At 43.4% G+C, this 26,347-nt stretch overlaps 1 protein-coding gene and 1 pseudogene across 3 annotated transcripts in view; one reads left to right on the top strand and one right to left on the bottom strand.

Moving 5' to 3' along the window:
* Window positions 1-7,703: 7,703 nt before the first annotated feature.
* Window positions 7,704-26,347, bottom strand: part of ADNP2 (ADNP homeobox 2) — a 45,549-nt gene continuing 26,905 nt past the window's right edge. For 2 of the 3 annotated variants that reach the window (XM_075314671.1, XM_075314670.1), the window contains exons 3-4: window positions 15,109-15,198; window positions 7,704-11,852 (exon numbers count right to left, since the gene is read on the bottom strand). In XM_075314671.1, the coding sequence (XP_075170786.1) occupies window positions 9,045-11,852; window positions 15,109-15,198 (2,898 nt within the window). In that variant the 3' untranslated portion in view covers window positions 7,704-9,044. The remainder of the gene's footprint in view (window positions 11,853-15,108; window positions 15,199-26,347) is intronic. The other variant, XM_075314672.1, reaches the window with a different exon arrangement.
* Window positions 17,135-25,121, top strand: LOC142243756 (lipopolysaccharide-induced tumor necrosis factor-alpha factor homolog; annotated as a pseudogene).

Genomic DNA, 26,347 nt, shown 5'->3' with positions numbered 1-26,347 from the left:
AGGAATGTTTCAAGACCATCACTGATCCACCAAACCGAACATGCTGGGCGATTTACCAGCAACATAGTCGCCATAGCTAGTTAAGACTCTCACATCATGTGCTCAGTTTGAACCTGCTTTAACTGTGAAAATAATTTCAGCAGTGCCAATTCTGGCATTCTCTGACAAATGCTAATCAATCTGCAGCCCTGGGCAGTCAGCCTAGATCCTTTCTAATGTACATCAGGCTACTCTTATGTAGCCCATTTCTGGCAGTTTGGTCAACAGCATGCACATCATTAGCCCACTGGAGGCAATTTGTTTTGAAACAATGCTGGGAGACACCACCGTGTAACTTCTGGATTGGCATCTTGGAGAAGTTGAACTACCAAAGCCAATTCAGGTTGCATAAAGTACCACCTCATGCTACCAGTACAGACAAGGGCACTACCAAAATGCAAAACTAGAGAAGGATCAGGAAGTACAAAACAGGGCTGTGGAGTAGGAAAGCCAAACTTCCGACTCTTACTCCTCAATTTCCATGATTACAACTTCAACACCGACTCCCTCATACAGTTGAAACCAGAAGTTTCCATCCACTATCTTTAAAGGCACATATGCATGTTTTTCTCACTATCGGACATGAAACCAGAATAAACCTTAACAGTTTTAGGTCAATTAGGGTTACCAAAATTATTTATATTTCCAAATGTTAGAATAATGAAAGAGAGAATGTTTTAAAGCATTTTTATTACTTTCTGCAAACTCAAAAATTTACATACAATTCATTAGTATTTGGTGCAATTGCCCTTAACCCCTTCACGACCGGCCGATTTTTCGCTTTCCGTTTTTTTTTTCCGCCATTCTTTTTCTGGGAGACGTAACTTTTTTATTTTTCAGTCAATATGGTCATGTGAGGGCTCATTTTTTGCGGAACGAGCTGTACTTTTAAATGAAACCATCAGTTTTACCATATTTTGTACTAGAAAATGGCAAAAAAATTCCAAATGCTGAAAAATTGCAAAAAAAGTGCGATAGCACTATGGTTTTTGAGATATTTTATTCACTGTGTTCACTATATCGTAAAACTGATGTGTGGATGTGATGCCTCAGGTCAGTGCGAGTTCGTAGACACCAAACATGTATAGGTTTACTTTTATATAAGGGGTTAAAAAAAATCGGAAGTTTGTCCGAAAAAAGTGGCGCACGTTTTACGCCATATTCCGTGACCCGTAGCGTTCTCATTTTTCGGGATCTTAGGCTCAATGACGGCTTATTTTTTGCGTCTCGAGCTGACGTTTTTAACGGTACCATTTTTGCGCAGATGCTACGTTTTGATCGCCTCTTATTGCATTTTGCGCAAAAGTTGTGGCGACAAAAAAACGCCGTTTTGGCGTTTGGAATTTTTTTGCCGCTACGCCGTTTACTGATCAGATTAATTGATTTTATATTTTGATAGATCGGGCGTTTCTGAACGCGGCGATACCAAATGTGTGTATATTTTTTTTTTTTTAACCCTTTAATTTTCAATGGGGCAAATGGGGGGTGATTTGAACTTTTAGGTTTTTTTGTTTTTTTTTAATTTTTTAAAACTTATTTTTTAACTTTTTTTTTTTATTTTACTAGTCCCCCTAGGGGGCTATTGCGATCAGCATTCCGATCGCTCTGCAGTATCTGCTGATCACAGCTGCAAGGCTGTAAACAGCAGATACGCTGTCTTTCTCTTTTGCTGTGCCCCGGGCACAGCGAAAGTGAAACCAAGTCAGGTGTAGTACAGGAGTCATCACGACCCTGTGCTACCATGACAACTATCGGGAGTCACGTGATTGCGTCACGTGACTTCCGGTATCGGGCGGTAAGGAAAATATTACCGCAATCGCGCTTATAATGGCGCTGTCATGTATTGACAGCGCCATATAAGGGGTTAATCGGCACGAGCAGATAACGATTCTGCTCGTGCCTAGCAGGCACACATCTCAGCTGTGAAAATCAGCTGAGATGTGTGCCGATCGCGGCATGCTGCCGCCGGAGGACCGCGGGCAGTAAGATTATGTCATTTAGGACGTAATTTTACGGCCCGCGGTCGTTAAGGGGTTAAACTGTATGACTTGGGTGAAACATTTCGGATATCCTTCCACAAGCTTCTCACAATAGCTGGAAGGAATTTGGGCCCATTCCTCCTGACAGAACTGGTGTAACTGTGCCTTTTCAACTTTGCCATAAGTTTTCAATATGATTGAGATCAGGATATTGTGATGGCCACTCCAAAACATTGACTTTATTATCCTTAAGCCACTTTGTAAGCAGTTTGGCAGTATGCTTCGAATCAATGTCCATTTGGAAGACCCACTTCTGCTTAAGTTTTATGTTCATGGCTGATGTCTTGAGATGTTGCTTCAGTATTGCCACATATTCTTTAATCATGATGCAATCTATTTTGTGAAGTGCACCAGTAACTCCTGCAGCAAAGCAACCCCACATGATACTGCCGGCCCCCCTCCCCCCTCCCCCCTCCCCTTATGTTTCACAGTTGGGATGGTGTTCTTAGGCTTCAAAGCTTCTCCCTTTTTCCTCCAAACGTAATGATGGTCATTATGGCCAAACAGTTCAATTTTAGTTTCATCAGACCACAGGACATGTCTCCAAAAATGAAGGTCTTTGTTCCTGTGTGCATTTGCAAACATTAATATGCCTTTTTTGTTTATTTTGGAGTAATGGCTTCTTCCTGACAGAGTGGCCTTTTAGCCCATGTTGATACAGTACTCATTTCACTGTGGATAATGTTACAATCTTACCAGCTTCCTCCAGCATCTTCACAAGGTCTTTTGCTTTGGTTGTTCAAGATGACATGTACATGTCTGACCAAAATATGTTCATCTCTGCTACAAAGAACCCATCTCCTTCCCATTTCCATCTTGTTTGTACAGATGGAGGAGGCACCTTCGGGTATCTGAAAATTACACCCAAAGATGAACCAGACTTGTGCAAGTCCACAATTCTCTTCCTGAGATCTTAGCTGATTTCTTTTACCTTTCCCATGATGATACACAAAGAAGCAGTGTATTTTAGGCGTGTAGACACACACCTGTGGATATAACTCAGAAGTAGCTAATAAACCTCAGGCTTCCAAAGACATATCATCATATGGACTGTCCCATATTGTTTAAAAGGCATAGTACTCTTATAGTGTGTATGTAAACTTTTGACTTTGTAGAAAGTAATAAAAAAAATACCTTAAACATTCTCTCATTTTTCTGAGATTTGGCTAATATAATAATTTTAGTTCCTAATTGACCTAAAACAGGAAAGGTTTATTCTGCTTTCATGTCAGATCGTGAGAAAAACGGATGTGTGTTTTTAGATAGAGGTTTCCATACACTGGTTTCAACTGTACATGACTTATGTTTGAGATACATTTACTGTAGTAAAATAGTAACATCACCACTTATGTACGTGAAGTGCAACACTGATTCAGCTCAACTAAAAGCTGAGATTCTTTGATCAGGAATAGAACAGACATTTATAGGACATTTCATAACGTTCCCAAATTCTTATGAAAAGGAAAAGAAAAAGAAAAAAAAAATTATCAAACACTGCACTGAACCACTCTACCCAATTTATTATATGTTTTAGGAAACGGAGTTGGCCCATTTTATACAGACTCCAACTCCACAGCCCTGGGCACAATGAGAGAGTAATTCTTAGTGGCAGCCATTTGACAAACTTTTTTGAGGGGGGTTGTCTTTTTTTGTGGCCTCTGGTGCATCAGTTATCACTTTCATTTTCACCGAAGCATGTGTAAGTTATTCACAATTGGTTATGTTTTCTAACTGGACAGACTGACGTGCCTGCAGTTTGACTTCAGGTCATAAACTGCACGTTTCCCTAATTTTTGTTTCAACAGTGTATTTTGCAAGTACAAGATTAATTGCACACTTAGAAGAAAATAAACAGAGCCATGTCAGGTAGGAGTGAATAGGGAGGCAGCATTTTATCACACACAAGCAATTGCCATATTTTAAACTTTCACTGTATTGTCTACAAAATGGATGGGGCTACTACATTTTCTAATATTTCCAGAGGGTTAAAGTGAACCTGTGAGGTGCAATATGCACCCAGAACCACGAGCAGTTCTGGTGTATATTGCTAATCCCTGCCTAACCGTCCCTGTATACACTAGCATAGATAAAGAGATCTTTAAACAAAGTATTTCTAAAGATCTTTTACCGTATGCTTAATGAGTGAGGGTACTAGCCCCCTGGTTGTTAGTCACCCCCATGTGGGTGTGCTATCATGCTATTGAATACCTAGCTTCACAGGATGATCTCTCACCTCTGTGCCACCTTCATGTCCAACGGGGGATTTCGGCTCAGTTTGCATGACGCCGGAGTTTGGGTCATGCGCACTATGAAGCGGGTGTATAAGTCCCGGCTTCAAACTGAAGTAGTGCTCGTCATGACCCAAAAAAAAATCCAGGGTTATGCGCACTGAGCCGAAATCCCGTAGGCCGTGATTGGCAGCAGAGGCGAGTAAGATCATCCTCTGACACTACATATTCATTAGCATGTTAGCACATCCACAGGGGCGTACTAACATACTAATAGGAATAGGAGGCGACTGGCTGGGTAACGAATACCCAGGGGACTAGTGCCCTCGCCCATTAGCATACAGTAAAAGATCTTTATCTATGCTAGTGTATACAGGGACCGTTAGGCAGGGATTAGCAATATGCACCCAGTACTGCTTATGGTTCTTGGTGCATATTGGACCTGACATGTTCCCTTTAAACGCAACCCATCACTAACAGAGATTCAGTGGGAAAGAAGAAAAGGAAGGGGGGGGGGTAACAAAAAAAAAACAAAAAACAAAAAAAACACACACACACACACACACACACACACAGCAAAATGCCTAGTAAGTGTCATAGCACCGGCATCAGAGGTTCTGTCGGCTTCCCATTCAGTACCAGACCAGGGATGAGGGCTGTTTTTGTGTGCCAGGCTGTACTTTGCACATGTATGTAATGATGCTGCAAGTTACAACTCACCAGGACATAAATTTAAATAATTTAGCAATAAGGGTTAAAAGGCAACCTGTTCTAGTTTTGCCTTAATTTGTTCTTGCAAATATGTTAATAGAAATTTAAAAGCAAAACTTCAGAATTAAAAAATACAAAAACATTTTTGGAAGTTTTTTTTTCTTTTTACAATCATTAAGAAAACAAAAACCTAAAATACAATACTACAAAGACCATGTGAAGGAATCAAATTAAACAAAAAAGTTCAGCCTGCCATTCACCAGACGACCTTTCCATCAGGGCGGTCCACCCTCCACAGGAAATACAAATACAAAGAAAAAATCCAGCACCTGTAGTCCGAACTTCAATTTAAATAAAACATCCTAGATTTTCTATCAATACATGTATATTTTAACATGTTTCCAATAAAAGGATGTTTTATTTAAAGTGAAGATCGGACTACAGGTGCTGGGTCTTTTCCTTTGTATTTGGATTTTCATGTGAAGAAATACTTGTTGTGATAATCAGAGATGCATTGGAAAGAAGTAGAAATAAATTCTATAATTTAGATCTTTCCAATGCATCCACTGAAAGGAAGAAAAGGGTTAATTTGCTCTGCCAAACCAGTTCAAATAGTGCAGATAAAATATGATTTATTGGTCAACACACCAGATTAACCCTTTTCTTCCTTCCATTGTTTGTCTCTCCACGTGGGTTCTGCAGTGGCCTCAGGGGTTTTATGGTGGTTGTGACTTGCACAACCGCAAAAGGTGAGCCTTGGAGTTGTTTCTCCTTTAATTTCAATTGGATAAGACCCTATTTTGCACAATTTCTCTTTCCAGCTCCTATTAACTACAATATATCCACTGGAAGCATTTCTGGTTATTGCAGAATGTCTATAGCGCAGGAAAGTCATACAATATAGTTCTACCAATGCAACAGGAAGGAAGTTGTGGTTTTGAGTGACAAGGGACAGGCTTCTCAGAAATCAGTGAAGAAAAAGTGTTATAAATCTTCTTGGGACTGCAGAGCTCCCAATATTACTGGTATCTACTAAAGCCAACATCGATGTTAGTGGTGAGAGTTAGGCCTAAGCCACACGGCAAGAAAATCGGTGCAAGTGGAGTGCGATAAAACATCGCATTCCACTCGGACCAATATTAGCCTGTGTGTCAGCGCACATGAGCGATTATTTTCTCAGCCCTAATCAGACTGAGAAAACAAGCGCTGCATGCTGCGACTGTAATGCGAGACTTTCTCTCGCACCCATTCAAGTGTATGGGGCGAGAAAAAAACCCCCCAAAAAACGCACTGCACTCGCGGTACACTGGTGTACCGCGCGTGTAGAGCGAGAATCGCAATAGCCGGCTACGGAGGAGAGAGGGAGATAAATCCCACCTTCCCCTCCTCTGTGCCGGCCCGCCCCTCGCAGCGGAGGTCTGCTCACACAGTCGTACCTCAGTCGCAGGGATACTAGCATGACACTCGGCTCTGCTGTACTGCCAGCGTGAGCCGAGTGTCATGCGAGCATCGCACTAGTGCCCCGTATGGCCCCAGCCTTAGGCTGTGTCCGCACTTTCCGTTTCCACCTGCATTTCAGCTGCTTTTTAGGTCCGTTTTGAACTGCAGCGTTTTCATGCCAATATGCATGCGCTTTGATTTTCCAGCAAAGTCTATGGAAAATGTGGATTTCTTGTCCACACTGCGTTTCCAAATGCAGCGTTTAATTTGCATAGTTTTGGGCAAAAACCATGCGTTCAAAGAAGCAGCATGCAATTGTTTTTGCCATTTGGGCTGCGTTTTGCTAACATTACAGTCAGTGAGAAGTAGCAAAAAGCAAGAAACATCAAAATTCCAGCGTTTTACATGCTTTTTTTGCTGCAGAAACTGTGTTTTGGACTACCAAAACGCATGCTTTTCCGATATCAATATAATGGAATTATATGTCCCTTTATACACACACACACACACACACACACACACACACACACACAGACAATTAAATTTAAGAAAAATATAAATTTGATATTTTATCCATATTTATTATAAAACAGCTATAATTATATTAAATATCGCTCTTTTCGTTATGATTAAATTAATTGTGTGTATTTTTTTTTCATTTTCAGTGTTTGTATGTTAAAACTTTATTTAGTAGTGTCTTTGTAATCAAAGCGCATCCAAGTTTGACCAATGGAAAAGCATGTAAAAAGCGCTAAAACGCGGTAAATACACACGCGTATTTATCGCGTTTTGATGGTCAAAAGCAACTTTGGCAAAAGCAATTTGTGCCTAAACATGCGTTTTGAACTGCAACTAGGACAACGCAAACTGTGGACACAGCCTTAAGGCCGCTTTACACGCTGCGATATCGGTACAGATATCGCTAGCGTGGGTACCCGCCCCCATCTGTTGTGCAACACGGGCAAATCGCTGCCCGTGCCGCACAACATCGCCCAGACCCGTCACACGTACGATTTTGCATGTTTTTGTGACGATGCAAAATCGCTCATAGGTGTCACACGCAACGGCATCGCTAATGCGGCCGGATGTGCGTTACCAATTCCGCGACCCCAACGACTTCGCATTAGCGATGTCGTAGCGTGTAAAGCCCCCTTTAGAGTGAGAATTGTGCATAATGTAGGGAAGAAAGGGCGCAATGAAATATCAAATAAAAACAAACACTTGAACAAATGTTTTATAGGTTTATTTTAAACAAAGGCAAGTCCAAATTGGCCAAAGTAACATTTTCCTTGTACTACACACATGATACATAATAGTAGAAATGAGGGAGCCCAACTGGCACCATAGATGCATATTCTACAACTAGGGGTTCCTGATTTCCCAGTTACTAATAAATTATATAATATTTATATATGTATATAAAAGTGTCCTATATCACAGATTAAAAACTAAATTGCAGAAATTGTAATTAGAATTTCCATATGGGGGAAAAAAAAAAAATTCTTGTTAAATACACCCAAAATTATGCAGAAATCATGCTCCACCCAGTATGTAGATGAATTTACTTATGACTCTAATGCCACTTGTAGAGATGTTACAAGGCTTAGCCTAGGACATGTTCAACCAATGGTAATGTATATTCATGGGCAGGGCCCAGTTTTCATACAGGGTACGGACATGGGATGGAGGAGGGAGAGGAGGGGGGGGGGGATGGACACACCACACAGCAGCACATTGGAAAGCCTTAACATTGCTTACAGAACTAAGCTTCCAGGTTAATGCACAATAAACTGAAGGGGCTCATCCAGCCAAAAAAAGGGTCTGAAAACAGCGGAGAATGTTAGAAAATAATATATATTAAAAAAAAAAAAAAACCACAACCATACTTCTCTATTGATCACCCACCACTTAGGTTTTGACAATTCCCTGCACCTGATTCTAGCCACTTGATCACTTGGAAGTGTTTTTTTTTCACATTTGTTTGGCTGGAGAACCCCTATAAGCACTGTGTGCAACAAAGCCACGAACACACGTTGACCTGCAGACTATCAATATGTGCTGTAGGCACTATATAGTATGCGAGTGATACTGGTTCTTTACCCTGATATACCTACAATAGACATGTGCAGCACTTTACATTACTCTGACGCAAAACCACCGAATGTCTACACCATTAATTTTAGCCATCACTCGAGTGTTTACACCATTAATTTTAGCCATCAATCAACTGGTTTCAGAGTTGTGTATACATTGTGACACTTGTGAAACATGGTTTTAGTCCAAACTTGATACAAAAATATGAAAAGTTATTCTTAAAATCAGAATGTACTTAAATGAACAACATGGGAAACAAAAAGAATATCCGGAGACTGGAACTTTCCTATATAGGAGGTCACATACAAAGTGCAGAGCCAAAAAGGGTTGATAAATGGGAGCACCAGAACAGAGGAAAATGAAATGAAAACTGACAAAAGTCTTAAACACAGAAATGGCTAGACTTCTCTCAAACTTTTCTGTGAAGTTACCAAAGACATAGGAATGCTAACCAGATGTGTCCCACTGCCGCATGTGCAAACTAATAATGCCTTTAATAGTCTTCCTGCAATTCCACACAATGTTGCACTTGCTTGAGATCAGCCATTTTAAATCCGAGCAATACTCTCTGTCTGTGATTTCTGAGAAATTTGAGGCACATATAACGCCTTGTACCAAAAAACGAGGCCACGTCACTTTTCCACATTTCAAGTACAAAAGACAGCAGCTCGATTTCTTTTTTGCTAGGGTATGGCTTCTTGTGGAAATACTTTGCCAAAAACTCTTTCTTCGATTCATGAGATGCCTTTGCGTTTTCTTCTGGAAGCATCTCAAGCATATCGAGAGATTGCAAGGCGGCCTGAGACTCGGAAGGATCGTGTTTGATATCAAGCCTCCTCCTCTTAAAAGGCACCAGGTCTCTTGAAGCATTGGGACCAGTGTTGTAATTCTTCCTGTACTCATTTGAGGCTCCTGGAGTGTCACCAGTAGTACTTCCCTTTGACTTAGGCCCACCATTAGCTTCAGGATCCAACTCTGCCCCAGAGGTACTATCTTTTGGTGCATTGCGACAACGCTGAAGATGAACAGAAATAGCTGGCAAGGTCATAGTGCCAGTGTAAACTCCACAGCAATGGATGCACTTAAAAGCAGGAGTCTTTAGTATTGTATGCACTGTGGGCATTATATGATGCTTTTCTTTCAGATGAGTCTCGTATACCTCAGATTTTGACAAAGTACAGTTGCAGAATGAACATTTTGATTCTTGCTGACCTTCTGTACCACTACCCTCTGGTTTACGTTGAATTTTGATATATAGTGGAGTAGCAGTGTTGGCGTTCGCTCCAGTAACCACAGCCATGTGCATGTCTCTGTCTCCAAGCTCCTGTTTAGATACGTTAAAGGTAAAGTCAAAGTGAGTAAACAGTATGTCATTATTAGCATCACATGCTATGTCGATACCTTTCTTGACAAAATCGTTATGCACCTTCTTTTTGTTTACATGTAAAATGTTCATATGATAGATGAAGTTTCTGAGTTCGTAGAAAACAGCCTTGCAGAACAGGCACACCATGCCATGCATAAGTAAGTGTTTCAAAACCTCGTCTTCATGAGCAAATGTCTTACAGGTAACGCATCTAATTGAATTGTCTTTCAGGACTTTCAAATATGAGGCATGAGCAGCTATGACTACAGGTACCTTTGTTTCATTTGCCGATTCGGATGGCTTATTGGTTTGTTTATTTTCTTGTTTTATATGAGCGATCTGCATGTGCACCTCATACACATTAGATGGAAATAGTTCATTGCAAACAGGGCATGTTTTCCACTGCTTAGCCTCCTTGTCTAAAGCAGCTGAGGCAACTGCACTTTTTCCAACAGCAGGCTTGGCCGGCATTTGGGTTTTCGTGGCAGGAATTGGGTTTTTTGTGGCGGGAATTGGGGTTTTCGTTGCGGGAATTGGGGTTTTCGTTGCGGGAATTGGGGTATTTGTTTGTGCCGGTTGCACAACTGGAGGAGATGGCGCACTAGCTGGAGAACTCGAAACTGGCATTGCTTTCTCTGGCTGAGACAACTGAACTGGCATGTTTGGTGGAGTAACAGTAGGAATAGCACAAGGAGCAACTGGTAGTGTTACCGAGATGGGAGCGAGTGTGTATGTTGGTATGCCATTTACTTGCTTTCCTGTTGGAATCAGCTGTCTAAGTAACGGGGCAGAAAGGATTTGAGGAATGCCTGGTGGACTGCTTACAACATTAGTAGGCCTTACTGACTGATTTACAGGGAAGACTGTAGGGCTTACCCCTGGATTCATATTTAATAAAGCAGACTGCAAAGTCTGTGGACAGGTTAAAGCCAAAGTTTGGTTAATTGGCAGTACAGCAGATCTCACACCAGCTTGAGTGCCAGTGATAATCTGACCTCCTGGAGGAAGGACAGTAGCAGTTACTTGCTGATTTAAAGGAAATCTTGGAGACAGGAAGACCGATTGAGGAAGGGACGCTTGAAGGGTAATGCTCTGGTTTTGTGGAAGTTGAGCAGTAACAAACCCAACCTGAGTAGAGGGAGTAACTGCAGTAGATATTTTCGGGCTCAGAGCCCTGGCAGAATCAGGGACCGTAGATACTGGTGCAGCTTTCTGGACGAGGGGACTGGGTGCTGGCAATAAAGATGGATTAGGACCATTTTGTGGAAGGGATATTGACTTCACACCTTGAGTCACTGCAGGGGTTATAGGTGTGACTTTTGTGGCCTTCACTAGTGGTTTAGGGGAATGGGCTATGGAGGAACTTTGAAACTTTTTGTATGGTCGTCTAACATTTCGGCTAACGTCACAAATGTCAGTTCTAAGTAAAAGTTCCAGATCTCTGTGCTTGTCAGATGTTAAAATGTGGTACATCAGAGCATCACGGTTTCCATTCACGGAGGTGCATTTTTTGCAATAGTACCTATTATCAGAATTTATCTTGAATACAGAAGAAAGATTGAGTTCCTCTTCAGCCTTCTCCCCAAAATAATTTTGAAGTTCAGCTTGATAATGGGTCAAAAGAACATGCTTTTTCAGACTATAATACAGCATGTCAGTGTAGTTACATTTCCTACAAGAAAACCTGACTGAATTTACTATGCTTGGACTCTCTTTTACACCAGCAGACTGGACCTTACGAACACTAGAGTGAAATATCCGCATGTGCTTTAGAACGTTCTTTGTCTGTGAAGTAAATGGACAGCTTGGACAAGCAGACATAAGCTCCTGGTCCTTCTCATCTTCATGGTAGCGTTGTAGATGACTTTTGAACGAAGAGACCAATCTAGTTGAGAATTTGCAGAGACTACAGCAGAACGGTTTTGATCTGTAACCCTAAAAAGAAACAGAATGGAAACTGTTAAAAAAAACAAAACAGCAAATAATGTTTGTGTATTTTATAGTACTACAGGATCCTGATTACAAACAGGGAATCTGAATAATGTGATATGAAGTGTATACATGGATACACCCCATGTGCCTATCTGGAGGTACAGCCTGTCATCTATCATCCATAGCTACATTCACAAATCTGGACAAATTGTGTTCGCATTTTCTGCTTGTTCAGGGTCTGAAGAGCTGAATGTATTGATGTGTAGCTGGACTGTGAAGCCGTTCTGAGCTATCCGGCAGGAAATGTAAAAGGTAATTACAGTAAAATATGTGCAATGTTTTATGCAGAATAATTTGTAAACTATAGAGGCAAACCGGCAAATATACTCAGGGCTGAACTCATTCTGTGAACCACATGAACAATGCATGCTCGACACCACAAGGGCCGGCTAGTGCACGCTTTAGCCTTCTTACATCTCCACTGTACAGAGGGTTTGGGTGTCTTTTAGGCTATCCTATTTTCTGATGAAATGTGACCAAAGAAAAGTTACAGTGGAATTAACACTTGATGCTCTTCTATAATATACAAAATATCAATTCTCTTTAGCATGCATGGTTTTCATATACATTTATCACATACTGCACTTCACCTCCATCCACAAGGTAAAATAACCACACAGTAAAAAGGTGGCCATACACATTAGCTCATGTCAAAACAAACCCTCCATTTACAGCAGGACTGGCCTACCATCTAATGTGTATTTGCTGCCGTTTGGTAAGCAGATATAAGGAAGATTGGCCATGTTGAAAATGAACATGCCTAAACCCTTTCTCTCATAGGAGGAGAGTTGAAATCAGAGGTGTCTTCGGTTTTTTTCCTTATTGAAGACACATGCATTGGGTAGGAAAGAATAGCTGTCAGATTTTCTTTAAATAGCTATTGGCTTGTTCAGCTGTCAGCAGGTTTTTGCTATATAATCTGATGACAGCATGAGGCAAGGGCTGAGACACAGATTTCAGGGATGTGAAACCATAGAAAAGATAGGGGTAATGGACGGTGTAAATATAAGGTAATTGATGGGTAAATAAACATGCCATATAAATTTTCTTTTAAGCTGCTTTTTATTGTAGAAAATTGGCAGATAGATTAAAAACCCAAATGATTAGAACATGTGAAAATACCAGAAAAACGAGGTTTGGGGGAGGAAAAGAAGTCCCAATTGGAGAATAGCATACCCTAGGATAAAGCCATAGTATCAAACACAAGATAATAAGGATCACAGTCCTAACAGTTAAACTCCTATATGACACAGGCCAGGGTAGGTCACACAAGGTCAGTTATTAATCCACCATAAACTCCATATGCATGTGCTGTCAGGAATAATATACAGGATTAAAGTAGTTTGGTGGTAAAGTGAAACCCGGAGACCTACCTGCCGTCACAGAGCCAAGCGGTATGCCAGGCCTGACAATTGGGACTTCCTTTCCTCCCCCAAACCTTGTTTTTCTGGTATTTTCACATGTTCTAATCATTTGGGTTTTTAATCTGCCAATTTTCTGGCTGTATTTATGCACATTTTCTACAATAAAAAGCAGCTTAAAAGATTATATGGCATGTTTATTTACCCATCAATTACCTTATATTTACACCGTCCATTACCCCTATTTTTCTATGGTTTCTCATTAATGTTCTTATGGGGTTAAGGTATATCATGAGATCTAATGGTCTTGGTAATTTTTCAGATTTCAGGGACGAGCTACTGTTTAAATGCAGTTTTATCACCAGGACATTATCACTCCCCAGACTACAGTGTATGAGAGCCCTTGTCAGACTACACCCCCTCCACTGGTACGCCGTTCACTGTCTATGGTAATGTACATAGAAACCTGTGGTATGGGTGGGGTTAGCTTTCTGAGCTCTGCTACATGCTAATTCTAAAAGGTCTGTCACAGCTGCTGCACCCAGTAAACTAGGTTGAAATCAGGGTCTCTTTCTACATTATGCTTCTCTCAGATCAGGTTCCAAAAACCTGCTGACAGATTCCCTTTAACATGTATGGTCACCTTCACAATTACAACCGCTAACTTATTTATACATCCATAGCATGGCTGCTAACCTAAGGCTATGTTCAGACACTGCATCTTTTCTTAACCACAAAGATGCAGTTTTTTTTGGCCCCAAACAAACGCACCAGTGGCAAAAATGCATGTTTACCACATTTTGGCCAATGCGTTTAAGTCAAATCTATTGACTGGAAGGGCTCAAAAAAGCTGGCAAAAACACAAAGAGAATTGACATGCTGCATCTTCAAAAACGCAGCCAAAAAAAGATGCACTGTGTAGACCGCAAAGTAGAAATCTCATAGACTTTGCTGGGAGAAGGAAATGCATGCATTTATGTGCGTCTTTGACCTCAAAAATGCACCAAAAATGCAGTAAAAGATGCAGTGTGTAAACATAGCCTAAAGGATGCTTTACACGCTGCAACCTCGCTAGCGATCTCGTTAGCGATGTGACACGCCAGATCACAGATAAGATTTGCCGAGATCGCACATAGGTCATTTTTGTAGCGCCGGTCACATGTGTGATCTCGGCAAATCGTATCTGTGATCTGGAGTGTCACATCGCTAACGAGATCGCTAGCGATGTCGCAGCGTGTAACGCACCCTTAAGAGCGCTAGAACTCCAAAACCCCATTTTCTGTAATCTGTAAAGGCAAAGGCGAACAGGGAAACAATGACTGCTTGTGTGTGTAATAAAGACTATGGCAGTTCCAGAAGAACATGTAACTGAAGCCAGAAAATAGACTAATGTATGCAAAATGTCTCACTAAAATGAAGAAAAACCATAATAAGAGCAAGTGTGTTAAAATTACACAAGGCAGTGACATCAAGGGAGGATATGAAATCGGATTTATGTATTTTTTTTTTTTGCAAAAGTGCAATTTCAAGGTATCCTTTTGGATGAAGCGTATAGGTACTAGCAATATACAGCTTACATATGGAAGACCTTATTACAGTCAACAAAACTGCTGTAATGACAAAACAAACGCTACTTTATATGCAAATAGGGTTTTCTCTGAAAATGTATGCGGTGTAACAGGTTTAAAAAAAAAAAAAAAATGCACAGGAACCTTGTAGGAAATGAGAATATAGTAACAATTCTAGCTGAAGCAAATCCTTATCTGTGCATATGTGAGACCGGAATACTGATTAAAACCTGTTCTACGCTATTTTCCAGCAGCTAGTGTTAGACATACATTTCTGCGTCCAAAAGCTTCCCAAAGCGAGACATCCTCCCATGATGTACTGGAAAAATGTGTGTCTCCTGGATTATAAGTGTTGATTTCCTAAAAAACAAACAAAAGAATATACGTTTTGATACTGAATGTATTGCAAGCGTTACTGTGGCTCCAGAAAAACAACTCATGCACTTCTGGAAGAAGCCCACCCAGCTAAGCAGTCATCTCTGTACAATCAGCCTTAACCTTTTATGTCTTTAGTGTACCATGCTACATCAGCCGTATCTGTGGTGGGCACTAGTGATGAGCGAGCACCAAAATGCTCCAGGTATAGGTACTCTAATAGATCAGGTAGGACGCTCCGATGGTTTCGACTCAAGCAACGAGTATAATGGAAGTCAATGGGAAACTCGAGCATTTTAGTGCTCGCTCATAACCAGTGGGCACCAGTACTAACCTGGCTTGTGACTCAGATTTAAAAGGGAACCTGTCATATGAAGAAGAAAAAAAAAAAATATAAATAAAAAAACAACTAACCTGCAGATCAATAGCTTTCTGATCCTGCCCGGCACCTGTACGGAGAGCCCTACTGCTGAGAGGATATTAACTTTAAGGGTACGGTTCCACTTGGGTTTTGCACGGATGAGTGCAATCCGATAAAACATCGCACTGCACTCACAACAGTGCAAAACTATGGGGCAGTTTCCATCTGCGATTGAATTTACATGCCATATCGGCATGAGAAATGAATCACAGTATACTGCATTTGGCAGAGATTCTCAGGCTCACGCACCCCCATACAAATCTATGGGAGCGTGTGAAACAATCGCACTGAACTCAGAGGTCATCCAACTGCAGTGCGATGTACGCAGAGACCGGGAGGAAGTGCTCCGCAGCTGTGATACGATCGCATCACAGTCGCATGACCCTTGGCATTACTATATGCGCAAGTGGAACCGTACCCGCATGTGTGGGCTCTGGGCAGGCTCACAACGAAATTGACCTGCAGATTAATCCCATAACTGCAGGTTAATAGCAATCTTTCACATGACAGGTTCCCTTTAAAACAATCAAATTTAAAATAGGGCAATTTCATATTTTAGATGATTGTACAAAATAGTTGGCACAAGGCACTTGGTATTGCCAGTTACAAGCTAGGCTACAAAATGTGTGTTAAAGGGGTGGCCTGAAACAAATTAAATTTCATCCTAAATACCCATCCACTTAATGCCATATTCTAATCTATTTTCTAATATACTTCAATTAAAAATTCCCTATCCTGACCTTAATACACTAACTAGCTTTATTTATTTTTACTTACTATTTCCTTTTTTCATGACGCATGGTTTGACAATGCCAGTGCATGCTGGGATATTCAAACCAAGCGCTATCAAGCTTCAGAGGTTGCAGTCACTGCCTCCTACCTGAAACAGTCATCAGTAGCGCCCGTTTCAGGGGCTGGGCTAGTCACCGCTCTACTGAGCATGCACAGCTTGTCATTTCTGATGGATACGCAGTAGATTCTGGTCACTGTGCAATATGCACAGTGACAGTGCACTCTGTGCCAACTCTGATCGATCAGAAGGGAGGAGCCGGCAGGAGCCAACACTAATTTCACACTAAAGCTGCTGAATGAGTTCTTCAGGTTATTATAGTCGTGTGAATACATTTGTTTAGTTTTGTGCTTTGTTATTACTTGTAACAAATTATACAAGTAAAATATAAAATTTGTTTGCCTGAGGTGTTTCCTTTGTTACTATGGATACCCTTCAAAACGCTGTGGTCTCCATGGTGTACTTTCGCTTCTTTCTGCTTACTTAACATGCTCCAAGGTTTCCTAGATACCAATGACGCTGCCATGTACCAATCTACACGCCCCTTGTGCGGATTGGTCCTTGTAACGATTACACATTTCCTGTCTATTCCTTGCCTGTCATTGGTCTCTGCCCATGTCACTCTAACAGCCAGCATTGCGATAGTGCAATCCACTCCGTTTTAGTACCTCCCTCCTAGCATCCTGATTGGTTTTCAGGTCTTTTTAAACATGGCTTTTTGTGCCCTGTGTATGCAGCATAGTGGTGGATACCACTGCCTTTCCCATTACCCTGACAGGCTTAATAACAAGGTGAGATTCTTTGGAGCTTGTTGACACTCAGTCCATGTATAGCTGCTGGCGTTTCTGCAGCACTGCCACTATTTATACTGTATCTCTTACAATCCCTCTGTGTTTCTGGTCTCTCTGGAAATCTCCCCCCCCCCCTTTTCCTCCTCTCTCCCTTCTCTATATCTGCTATATATAATATATACATCCATGCTGCTCAGGTCACTTTTCTTATTGGTTTTTACTTTTCACCAATCTTTTTTCTTGTCTGTTTTATAAGCTTTATGCTGCAACTTTTTTGTAATCTATGTATTTGAGTCTTTTGTAAGATTCATATGAAATATTGTTTATTACAGTTGTCTGATGAAGGCCACGTGGCCGAAACGTCACATGTTGCTTTAAGACTTATGGAATAAATTCGTTTGTATCACCATTTAAGAGTGCCTAGTTTCTAATTCTCTGGACATATGGTGTGGAAACCTACGAGTGCGCCTCAACATCTCTTACACTGTGGGTGTGCCTTATCCTGCTACAAGTATATTGATCCCACAGACATTAACAAGGAGTGGGAGTGAAAATACTCTACTGTTGCTGACTGGTTATTCCATGCTTATGATTTACTGCCTGTTCCATACATCCTATGGTGCTTTAGCGAAGGACCTTTGAGCTCATCTCAGTAAGTCCCTCCAGTGTAGTACAATGAGCTCAGTGGCACAAGATTTAAAGGGAACATGTTACACTGAAAATGTTATCTGATCCAAAAACAGAATGTTATAGATTAGGAGGAGAGGATCAAATACATTTTTTGGGAAAAGTTTCAGTGAATTACTGTTTTCCCTGTATGAATGTGGCTACAGAAATAGCTGTCAATCACAGAAGCACCGCCCACTGGACTCATACAAACCCCAGGGATATCAATGAATAAAATAAACGTTATACTGAATCTTTTACAACATGTTATTCTGCTCAGCTTCTTCACCTCTATACCACCATGTAATCAACAGGATTGCATGTATGTCTTGTCTGAAACGTAAACTTTCCAAAACGGAACTTCTTTTTCCCTTAGGCTAGTTTCACACTTGGGTTGAACGGTATCCGTTGCATTACGTTGTGTAACGGATGCAACGGATGTGTTGCATATAGTGGCACAACGGATGCAACGGATGCTGCAAAACAACGCAATTCGTTTTGATTATTATTTTTTTTTTTTTTTTACAGTTTTAACAGCGGCAGACTATTGTGAACGATCAGCTGATCGCTCCCTGTGCAGCCGGCCGCCTGGTGATCAGCTGATCGCTCCCTGCAGCCGGCCGCCGGGTGATCAGCTGATCACTCCCTGCAGCCGGCCGCCAGGTGATCAGCTGATCGCTCCCTGCAGCCGGCCGCCGGGTGATCAGCTGATCGCTCCCTGCAGCCGGCCGCCGGGTGATCAGCTGATCGCTCCCTGCAGCCGGCCGCCGGGTGATCAGCTGATCGCTCCCTGCAGCCGGCCGCCGGGTGATCAGCTGATCGCTCCCTGCAGCCGGCCGCCGGGTGATCAGCTGATCGCTCCCTGCAGCCGGCCGCCGGGTGATCAGCTGATCGCTCCCTGCAGCCGGCCGCCGGGTGATCAGCTGATCGCTCCCTGCAGCCGGCCGCCGGGTGATCAGCTGATCGCTCCCTGCAGCCGGCCGCCGGGTGATCAGCTGAGCGCTCCCTGCAGCCGGCCGCCGGGTGATCAGCTGAGCGCTGTCACTTGCCGGCGCCCGGGCATGCCGGCGGCCGGTCGCTCAGCTGAGCGCTGTCGCTTGCCGACGGCCGGGCACTCAGCTGAATGTTCGGCCACCGCGAGCCAAAATAAAGTTTGATTGAAAAAAGAAAAAAAAAAACGCATGCGCAGTGAAATCCAGAGGATTCCGCTGCTCAAAACAACGTTACATGCTGCGTTCCTCCCACTGGGCGGAAGAAACGAAGCGTCGCCCAGTGGAAGCAACGCAGGTCCTTTTGGTACAATCCGTCAACCATACAAGTCTATGGGAAACAGCGGAATCCATTAACGGATTCCGCTGTTTTCCAAAAGGGCGGATTGTAACGGAAGGAAAACAACGCAAGTGTGAAAGTACCCTTAGTCTTCTAACCTTCCTAAACCTGACATCTCCCTCTGTGTGTGGCACAACGATAAGTCCAAGTCCTAGGCAGCAAGCCCGCTGTCTGGGTGTTATACTTCACACTGATCTCTCCTTCACCTCTCACATACAATCTCTTGCCTGCACCTGCCGCTTGCACCTCAAGAACATCTCTAGAATCTGCCCCTTTCTCACAATGGAAAGGACAAAAACCCTCACCGTGGCCCTGATCCACTCTCGCCTTGACTACTGTAACTATTAATTGGTCTCCCCTAACTAGACTCTCTCCTCTACAGTCCATCCTCAATGCAGCAGCAAGGGCCACCTATCTGGCTAACCGCTACTCGGATGCCTCTGCTCTGTGCCAGTCATTGCACTGGCTGCCCATATATCACAGGATCCAATTCAAACTGCTTGTTCTCACCCACAAAGCTCTCCACAGTGCGGCACCCCCCTACATCACCCTACCCGCTCTCTACGCTCTGCAAATGACTTTCGACTAACATCCACACTAATCCCAACCTCCCACTCCTGGATCCAAGACTTCTTCCGAGCTGCACCAATCCTCTGGAATGCTCTACCCCAAGAAGTTAGGAGAAATCACAACTTACTCAGCTTCAGACTCTCCCTAAAAATGCATCTTTTTAGGGCGGCCTATCGCACTCCCTAATCAAATTCAATTCACATAGTCCTTCTACAACTTCTCACAACATAACCCCACGTCAAACTCCATGGCACGCAAATGCATCTCAAGCTTCTGGCCAACTGGTCCAGGAAGCAATTATCTATCCCCCATTTCCTTGAGATGGCTGGATTGTCATTGTAAATAAGCACTTGTACCTTGCCCACCCCCATCTCATTGTAGATTGTAAGCTCTCACGAGCAGGGTTGTCTTTTTTTTCCCTCTAAATATTGTATTTTCTATAACTGTTACTTGTTTGTATATGATCTTCCTGAATTGTAAAGTGCTGCGGAATATGTTGGCGCTATAGAAATAAAGATTATTATTATCATTATGTACAATCTGACTGGCTGCCTTTAATCTGAAAAACTAGAGGATGCCCAGGCACTGGGCTTGGTGTACTGCGCCACTGCTCACTGGTTGAATGATTTATTAAGGGGAGCTCAAAAGGTTCTTAGTAGCTAGAAAGTCCCTACCATACGCCTCAGGACAGTATAGTAACTCATCCTCTTAAGGCCCAGTCACACACGAGATTGCTAACGAGATCATTGGTGCGTCACCGTTTTCGTGACGCAGCAGCGATCTCGTGTGTGACACCTACCAGCCCCTGCTGTGAGATCGCTAGTCGTTGCTAAATGGTTGGGACCATTTTCTTCAAAGGCGATGTCCTGCTGAGCAGGACGCATCGTTGTGTTTGACATCTACCAACGACCTCCTAACAGTCCCCAACGCCCGCCGAGATCGTTATACAGGTCGCTGATCATTACTGCGTCGTTGGCAAGATCTGACTGTGTGACATCTCACCAGCGACCTGCCAGCGATCCTTATCAGGTCGAATCGTTTTCGGGATCACTGGTAAGTCGTTAAATGTGACGGGGGCTTTACTCCTGTGTACCTTGTTTGGGATTGATACAAACCTGTGCAGCATAGACTGACTAGCAGCTAAAGCACCTCTCCATTATCGGGCACAGGCAGCCACACAGGATACAGCAGGGGCACCATTCTAAATGTATTCCTTCTAATTGCTGAAGTATCGAATTCTCCTCTCCATTGTCTTACAATTAAACAGGACTTTTGTTTATGAGACAACCCTTTCATAAAAGCAGTCATGGCTCAATTCTTGCACTCTGAAATATCTGTAAAATATTTATCTTTTTTAAGGCTGCTTTAACACTACGTTTTTTTAACATGCGTCCAGAACTTTTTTTTGCAGCAAAAGCAGATCCAGTGGAAATACGTTTTCATTTTAATGCATTTGCAATAGACGCGCGTCAACATGCGTTTGCATGCGGTATAGTGAGGATCCAGCAAGTTACAGTATTTTAACATTTTTTAAAAACGCTACTTGTAGCGTTTTTGAGCTGCGTCCAAATACTGTTTGTCACTGGATCCTGAGTATATCGCACACAAACGCATGTGAACGCTGGCACGCTGATAGACAGGATCCTGTTGGGCACAAACCAACCTGGCGTGATCAGAGTCTGTCTCTCTCTCCCTCTCTCACCCACCGATCACGGGCGCGGCTGTCACACTGTTCTGGCGGCTTCTCTTTTGAAAATTACGGCCACTCATTATTCCATCTCGTATTCCCTGCTTCCCTTGCTCACCGGTGCCTATGATTGGTTGCAGTCAGACACGCCCCCACGCTGAGTGACAGCTGTCTCACTGCAACCAATCACAGGCGCCGGTGGGCGGGTCTAAATAGTGCAGTACAATAATTATAAAAAAAAAAAAAAACGTACGGTCCCCCCCAATTTTGATACCAGCCAAAGTAAAGCCACACGGCTGAAGGCTGGTATTCTCAGGATGGGGAGCCCCACGTTATGGGGAGCCCCCCAGCCTAAAAATATCAGCCAGCAGCCACCCAGGACTCTACCCGGCTCATCCCGAATGGCCCTGATGCGGTGGCAATCGGGTTAATAAGGAGTTAACGGCAGCCCATATCTGCCACTAAGTCCTAAATTGATCATGGCAGGCGTCTATGAGGACACCCCAATGATTAACCTGTAAGTGAAAGTAAATAAACACATACACCCGAAAAATCCTTTATTTGAAATAAAAGACCACCCTCTTTCACCACTTTATTACAATACCCAAATACCCCTCCAGGTCCGGCGAAATCCACACGAGCTCCCACGACGCATCCAGCTCTGCTACATGAAGCTGACAGGAGCGGGCGTAGAACACTGCCGCTCGCTGTAGCAACTGAAGTGAGTCGCGCGATCAGCGGTGAGTGTGACGTCACTCAGGTAGTGCCTGTGTGCAGTAATGATGGGGGCGGTAGTGCCTGCCTGCGTGTGTGCGGTGATGATGGGGGCGGTAGTGCCTGCCTGCGTGTGTGCGGTGATGATAGGGGCGGTAGTGCCTGCCTGCGTGTGTGCGGTGATGATGGGGGCGGTAGTGCCTGCCTGCGTGTGTGCGGTGATGATGGGGGCGGTAGTGCCTGCGTGTGTGCGGTGATGATGGGGGCGGTAGTGCCTGCCTGCGTGTGTGCAGTGATGATGGGGGCGGTAGTGCCTGCGTGTGTGCGGTGATGATGGGGGCGGTAGTGCCTGCCTGCGTGTGTGCAGTGATGATGGGGGCGGTAGTGCCTGCGTGTGTGCGGTGATGATGGGGGCGGTAGTGCCTGCCTGCGTGTGTGCGGTGATGATGGGGGCGGTAGTGCCTGCCTGCGTGTGTGCGGTGATGATGGGGGCGGTAGTGCCTGCCTGCGTGTGTGCGGTGATGATGGGGGCGGTAGTGCCTGCCTGCATGTGTGCGGTGATGATGGGGGCGGTAGTGCCTGCCTGCGTGTGTGCGGTGATGATGGGGGCGGTAGTGCCTGCCTGCGTGTGTGCGGTGATGATGGGGGCGGTAGTGCCTGCGTGTGTGCGGTGATGATGGGGGCGGTAGTGCCTGCGTGTGTGCGGTGATGATGGGGATGGTAGTCAGTCTGTCTGTTTCAGTTCCCCTCACTCCCGATCACATGACTCCAATACCTGCCCATAATTTCAAGTGACAGGATCCTGTAAAATAACACATGTATTTCTCTTTGGAAAAACAGGATCCGCTTTTGCAGCAAAAAAAAAAAAAAAAACCGTTCAGGACGCATGTTAAAAAAAAAAAAACGTAGTGTGAAAGCAGCCTAAGGCTTATTTTTGCTGCAAAAGCAAAAATAAGCATAAATTATTCTGTGTTCCAGGAAATCAGGAGACCTGAATGTACAGCTCATGAAGATTAAGGATGCTTGACCCGAAGATACCCAGCACCACTAATATGGATAACAACTACCCTCCAGACTCCAGCAGTTACGCCATTCCAGTCTACTCTGTCCACTTCACAATATTACTTACAGCCAGTGGCCACCATGATTCAGTCACAAGCAGTTGCCACTCCATGTCCACCTAACAATTTATGGCCAACCTGTTCCAGTTTGCGTTGTGGAGGCTGGAACACCTCTGTATGGTGGACGTCTGGTTGATTCTCCTAGTCTTACAATATGTCCTTCAAGCCATGAGACTGCAACAAGAGTCAGCTTTAATTCAGGACTTAGGCCTTGTGCGCACTAGGCGTTTTTGCTGCGTTTTTAACCGCGTTTATGTGCTGAAAACGCAGTGACATTGCTTCCCCAGCAATGTCTATGCTTCCCCAGCAATGTCTATGGGTTTTCATAAGTGCTGTCCGCACACAGCGTTTTTTTGTAGCTGCGTTTTTGTGGTGACCACAAAAATGCAGCATGTCAAGCAGCTGATAATCAGTAATCAGCTGATCCTGCAGTCAGGGGACTTCATCAGCTGATTACCGGCAGCTCCTGCAGCGATGGGACAGGATCAGACTCTCATCCGATCGTTCCAGGAGCTGCCGATAATCAGCACAGACGTGAGTATTTATTTTTTTTTTTTTTTTGCACTGATGCATCATCTGATTGTATAATCGGCTTTTATACAATCAGCTGCTGTGTCATGTGATTCACGTAGTTTAACCTGACACATCATCTGATCGCTTTGCCTTCCAGCAAACCGATCAGATGATATTGGATCCGGATTGGACGGTGCGGGACCCTTGACCCAGGATTACTGCGGAGGGGGGTTCTTTATTTCAATAAAGATTGAGTCCCTAATCGTGCTGTGTTTTATTTCTAATAAAAATATTTTTCTGTGTGTTGTGTTTTTTTTTTTTTATCATTACTAGAAATTCATGGTGGCCATGTCTAATATTGGCGTGACACCATGAATTTCGAGCTGAGGGCCAGCTGATAATATACAGCTAGCCCTAACTCCATTATTACCCAGCGAGCCACCCGGCATCAGGGCAGCTGGAAGAGTTGGATACAGCGCCAGAAGATGGCGCTTCTATGAAAGCGCCATTTTCTGGGGTGGCTGCGGACTGCAATTCGCAGCGGGGGTGCCCAGAAAGCTTGGGCACTCTGCACTGCGGATTCCAATCCCTAGTTGTACCTGGCTGGACTTAAAAATTGCGCGAAGCCTATGTCATTTTTTTTTTTTAAATTATTTCTTGAAATTCATGAAATTAAAAAAAAAAAAAAAAAAAAAAAAAAAAAAAAAGGGCTTCCCTATATTTTTGATTCCCAGCCGGGTACAATTAGGCAGCTGGGGATTGGGGGCAGCCTGTACCTGCCTGCTGTACCTGGCTAGCATACAAAAATATAGCGAAGCCCATGTCATTTTCTTTTTCTTTTTGGGCAAAAAACTCCTGCATACAGTCCTGGATGGAGGATGCTGAGCCTTGTAGTTCTGCAGCTGCCGTCTGCTCTCCTGCATACAATGAACATTTTGAAGAAGGAAATGACATCAGACCATTTTTTTTTCTTTTTCATCAACAATCTTTAATGGCATTGTGCACTGATTAAAAACGCAGTGAGCAAAAATGCAACAAAAAAACGCACCAAATCGCAGTAAAAACGCATGCGTTTGACGCGGTTTTTAGCCGCAGGTGCGTTTTTTTGAGACAAACGCACATAACGCAGCGTGAAAAAAACGCCTAGTGCGCACATACCCTTATCTGGCTTTTAGGTCTTGCCATTATGTTTTGGGGGTTTGCAGCTGAATGCTGCTTCATTCCTTGCTGTATAAACACTACAAAAGATGTGGATCATTTTTGCCCACGTTATGAATGTCACATCTTAAAGTACAAAAGGCTCTAATTTACCCAAACCCAAAGGATTTTTTGGACACTTCAGCATAATAAACGCAAAAATGGAACTTTAGTAATATAATTCGATGCTAATTGCACACCTGTGATACTTTTTGTTCACATTCGCCTCATTTAACGATGCTGCACATTTTCTTTTTAATAGAGGGCCGGAGGTCAGTTTGCATTGAAGTGGGAAATGCTGTAATGAATGGTCACTCAGCAACTTACATTTTATTAAGATGTTCAAAATGAATTATTCAAATATCGAAACCATCCCTACTGTTTCATAACCTCCCAAATTCCCACTCATTGGTGTCATTTAAAAAGGTGACTAGTGGTGGTCCCAGGAAATCAGTCATGTCCACCTTACTATCTTGTGTCTGGCTGTGGAACATTGACTACAGCACCTACCACAATTTCCCCTTCCTAGCTGCAGTCACTAATAAGAGCCAAATAATGTTGCCCATTAGGTAACTTCCTCTCCCATATCAGTTGTGTGCTAACTGGAAACTTAAAAGATAGAAGGAAACTTGGGCCAATGCTGTTCACTTCTGCTCTGGGAGGCGAGAAGTGCAGATGATGTCACGCCTGCACATACATGACAAGACGCACACAACTTGAAGGTGTGTATATACATACATACATACATACATACATACATACATACACACACACACACACACACACACACACACACACGTGACATTACTGCCACTCACCTTCCAATGTGAGAGCAGCGCCTGACAACCCCTACAACATCTTAACGACCGCAGGCAGTAATATTACGTACTAATTGTCATAATGTTACTGCCCACGGTCCGCCGGCGGCAGAATGCCACGATCGGCGCGCATCTCAGCTGATTTTCACAGTGGAGATGTGTGCCTGCTAGGCACGAACAGAATCGTTATCTGCTCGTGCCGTTTAACGGTGCTGTCAATATGTGACAGCGCCATTATAACAGCATCGGCGGTAAACTTTTACTTACCGCCCGATACCGGAAGTCACGCGACGTGACCACGTGACTTCCGGTGGTTTTCATGGTAGCACAGGGTCATGTGATGACTCCTGTACTAGACATGAACTACTTTCAGTTTCACTCGGCTCACAGCTGAGTGAAGCAGAAAGTGAGCGTATCTGCTGTTTACAACTGTATAGCTGTGATCAGCAGATAGCGATCAGCAATCTGATCGCTCTGCACTATAGCCCCCTAGGGGGACTAGTAATTTATAACAAAA

This window comes from Anomaloglossus baeobatrachus, chromosome 6, assembly GCF_048569485.1.
Source record: "Anomaloglossus baeobatrachus isolate aAnoBae1 chromosome 6, aAnoBae1.hap1, whole genome shotgun sequence".
NCBI classification, from domain to species: domain Eukaryota; kingdom Metazoa; phylum Chordata; class Amphibia; order Anura; family Aromobatidae; genus Anomaloglossus; species Anomaloglossus baeobatrachus.
The sequence above is the reverse complement of the archived record's forward strand: the minus strand, read 5'-3'. Positions and strand labels throughout refer to the sequence as shown.